Source organism: Crocuta crocuta, unplaced genomic scaffold, assembly GCF_008692635.1.
Source record: "Crocuta crocuta isolate KB4526 unplaced genomic scaffold, BGI_CrCroc_1.0 scaffold129, whole genome shotgun sequence".
In the NCBI taxonomy this organism is placed as follows: domain Eukaryota; kingdom Metazoa; phylum Chordata; class Mammalia; order Carnivora; family Hyaenidae; genus Crocuta; species Crocuta crocuta.
In genome coordinates this window covers 14,293,297-14,297,120 of record NW_027551571.1, presented here as the reverse complement: position 1 = coordinate 14,297,120, position 3,824 = coordinate 14,293,297, and the positions used below count along the sequence as shown (strand labels likewise).

Sequence of the window (3,824 nt, the reverse complement as noted above, 5' to 3'; positions counted from 1 at the left end):
TACAGCTCGTCCTGAGCATATACCCTGTTCAAAGTAAGGCCCCACGTTTCCAGCACTTTCTGGCGTGCAGGTAGAACGCGAGGGCCTGAGGGAACCTGTTCCTGGGGAAGTGAGGACGCAGGGACCCCTTCGGCAGGCAGTCGACGCAGAGGCGGGGGAGGGCTCCGCCGGGTCTGAGGCCCCGTCACCTCGAGACCCCGCGCAGCCCGGAAAGCGTTCCCGTCGCCGCCAGGCTCTCGGGAGTCGAACGCACCTGGAGGACGCTGGGTACCCACGCCCAGAGGGCGCTGTAGATTGGCGCCCACAGTCGAAGACCGGCGCCCGGTCCTCCCGCCCCTCTCACGGGCAGCGCTCCAATATACTGGGGCAGGGCGGAAGGGGGTGCGCCCCGACCCCGCCACCAGGGAGCGGCGGGGCTGAAACGCCAGGCACAACAGCTNGCGAGCTGGGGGTGGGGGGCTAGTTTTTGCAACAGCTAAGGGCCTGTGGGTTTATGATAAGGCGGAGCTCCGCGGGAGAGGTGAGGGCTGGAGCCGAGCCGGGAGGAGAGGAATCCAGAGGTAGAGAGCGGACTGTAGCCGGCGGATTCCGCAGCCCTCGCCAGAGACAGCCGCGCGCGGGGCATTGCCCGAGGGTGCAGCGCGCAAAGACCCGGCGGAGCCCGCCCGGAGCCCCGCGCAGTCCGTGCCGCGCGGCGTCACCCCGATCCCCGCAGCCCGCAGCGCTCCCGCCGCCGGTCCGGGCAGCATGAGGCGCGTTGCGCTCTGGCTCTGGCTCTGCGCGCTGGCGCTGCGCCTGCAGCCGGCTCTCCCGGTGAGTGCGGCTGGNCGGCCCCGCCGAGCCCGGGCTCCTGGTCCCTTCGGCGGAGACAAGTTTGGGAGCAGTGGGGTCGGCGCGTTGGCAGAGGAGCCCTGGCCAGGGCTGCGCGGGGGTCGTGGTGGCCGCGGAGGTGGGGTCCTCAGCTTCCCGTCGGCTGCCCTAAGGGAGCCAGGCAGAGCTGGCAGCCGGAGGTTCCGGGAAGTTGCTTCCCGAACACCAGAGCCCCGAAGGAACCCAACTTTGGGGCTGCTGAAGTTGTGTGGCCCGCGGAGGGGTGCGAGCGGGGCTGGGCACGGCCGGGGAGGGCTGCGGCTTCCACGCGAGTGGACCCCGGAATGGCTGTTCCCCTCCCCCGGCCTGGCTTTGTGCTGGAGCCGCGCGGAGGGAAGGCGGGTCCCTTGGCCCGCCCAGTGGAGCTGGGGGGAAAGAGGGACGAATGTGGAGTCCTTGGCTGGGGGAGGCCTTCGGGTAGGACTCCAGCATCTACCTTTGGCGAGGGGTGGGTCCCCTCTGAAGAGGGACCTGGCCGACAAAGAGCATCCCGAGGGCCCCCAGAAAGTGATCTTCCGCCCCCGCCGCCGTCCGCTAGCCCGCCTTCCCCAATGGGGGCGCTTTGTTCTCAGCCCCTGTAACCCTTTCCTGGGAACCGCCCCGCCCCGCCGGCCCCGCCGTGGGCCGGGACCTGGGCGGCCGCCAGGTGTCAGCGCCGGCCGCTGTGTGTCCACGTCCACCCCCAGCCCCCACACCCGCTGCTGGAGTCCGGAGCCCTCCCCGCGGGCTGGGGCGGCCATCCCCGGGGATGGAGAGGGGAGGTGTGGACGGAGCGGGGGGCTCTTCCCCTTCCGGAAGTGGCGGTCTCTACCACATCTGGACTGCTCGACTTCCCCAGCTCTCGGTGAGGGAGGCACGTGGGCAGGGAAGGATCGCAGGAGGGGGGGAGGGGGTGCCGGGTCCTCCGCGGGTAATGTGGCATCTGCACAAATCTCAGCAATGCCTACCCTCTGTAAGCGGGTCCCTCTACAATAATAGAAGCTACCAGCTATTGAGAGCTTTGGGGTATTTTATAGGGTCTGGCTCAGGTGAGGTGTTTTCCAGGCTTATCTGTAAAGTGCCCCTCCAACCCCCGCCCTGCTTTCCAACCGGCTGTTGTGTTTGGAACTATATTTTGAAGTACAAGGACAGAGTCCCTGATGCCTCTTGCATTGCTGATGAGTTGGAGGTGGGGGTCGAAGGGTGCCAAATCTGGGGGAGCCATGGGGACAGATGGGATTTCTGAGCTGCATCTCCAGTGCACTCCTGGCTTTCAGATCCAGGAAGTCGCATCTGGCTTCTTCTCTCTGTAGAGTTGCAGCTTGGTAGGACTCAGATTGTGCCTTGACTCAAAGTTAATACTCTGGAGAAGAGAGTGGAGCTGTGTGGTTTAATTGGGTGGTCCACCTAGGGTTACCTGTCCACTCCACTCTCTACCGGCCCAAGATTGGGCCTCAGCAGAGACTGCTGAGGTGGGGTTCTCCACCTATTTCCAGCCAAAATCAGGAGTGCGGATTTGGGTTCTTTTGCTTGCCTTGGTTGAAGCTGGCATTCTTATGAGCTGGGATCCCAGAGCGCCTGTTAACATGGGGGAGGCAGGTGGGATGGGAGGTTCTCTGCGGACTGTGTTTCCCAGAGTTTCCTGTGTACCGGGTAAGGGCAAATACTGCAGTAAGAAGCCTTATTAGTTGCCAAAAACTTTGGCACGTTACAGAGGGGTGGGAGGCAGTTGAATCTCAAGGGGGAATGGAGGGAAGGAGAGAGGCTTATTAGAATGTGGTGGTAGGAGGGCTTCCTGGAGGGGGTGGCTGAGTGGAGCCTGAAAGCACTAGGCTTTGGGGTCAGACTTTGGCTTGGAGCTTAGGTTTTCTTTTTTCCTTTTATCAAGTTTCATTTGTTTTCTCTCTCCCAGCCCTGCCTTTTCCCTCTTTACAGTGGGTGTCCATGTTGGGTTAAAAGTGGGGGCATCAGGTGGCATAAAGTACCATCGTCCCTTCCCCCGTTGCTAAAAGAAATTAGGCAATGAGGTTTGCCTAAAATAGGAGGCGGTGTCTACAGGTTGCAGAGATCTGGTCCTCTCCCAGAGCTCACTCTGGTCCCAGTGGGAAGCAGGTCAGAAACCCCCTGGGGACCAGTGAGGTAGGGTGTGATCTGGGCACCTGATTCTGAATGGGCAGGGGAAGGCTGCTGGGGCATAAGGTTGCTTGAAACCACTCCCAAGAGACAAGAACAGGTTTGTCTAAAAATTTTTCTGTGTGTGTGTGTGTGTGTGTGTGTGTGTGTTTCCTGTGGTCTTTTGTTTCTTCCATGCCAGAAAAATTGCTTGTTCTGGAATAGTTACTTGCTATTTTCCTCTCCTTCTCTTTTCTCTTTCTTGAAAGGCATAAAATCCCTTTTTGCCCTAATTATGGGGGCCAGTGGAGACATTTCCCTAAGGCCTGGTGGGGTGGGTGGGGGTTGGGGGAGGCGTTAAGTGCCTCCTCTCCTCCTGGGCTCAGAGCCTTTGAGAGGTGATGTCACTCCTGGCTTCAGCTCCACCGGGAGGGTGGAGCTGCTTTAAGTCTCTACCTGTGGCTCATGGTGGGTTCCAATAAAACCTCATTAACCGAGATTGGTGGGGAGAGAGATGAGAAAGGAGGGAGGCCTGGAAAGAATTAGTGAAAAGCTTGAGTTTTGTAGTATTTTATAGAGGAATGTTTCCTATTGCAGAGTTTCGGATTCTGAAATCCCTTGGGAATGAGGTATCCTTGGCATCCAGGTTTTTTTAGTGAGCTAAGAATCCATATTGACCTCAAAAGTATTCTTACTTTGGGCAGGACTCTCTACAACATTTATTTTCTTTCCTTTATTAACAGAAGAATACCGGGGCACCTGGGTGGCTTAGCTGATTAAGTGTCCGGCTTCGGCCCAGGACATGATCTCACGACTCATGAGTTCGAGCCCCACATTGGCTCTCTGCTGTCGGCACAGAGCCC

General features: G+C 59.6%; 1 protein-coding gene across 1 annotated transcript in view; it reads left to right on the top strand.

The window, feature by feature from the left end:
• Positions 1-457: 457 nt before the first annotated feature.
• The window catches only part of SDC1 (syndecan 1), a 22,435-nt gene continuing 19,068 nt past the window's right edge, over positions 458-3,824 (top strand). Inside the window, exon 1 of the mRNA XM_077750998.1 lies at positions 458-813. Coding sequence (XP_077607124.1) covers positions 748-813 — 66 coding nt within the window. The 5' untranslated portion in view covers positions 458-747. The remainder of the gene's footprint in view (positions 814-3,824) is intronic.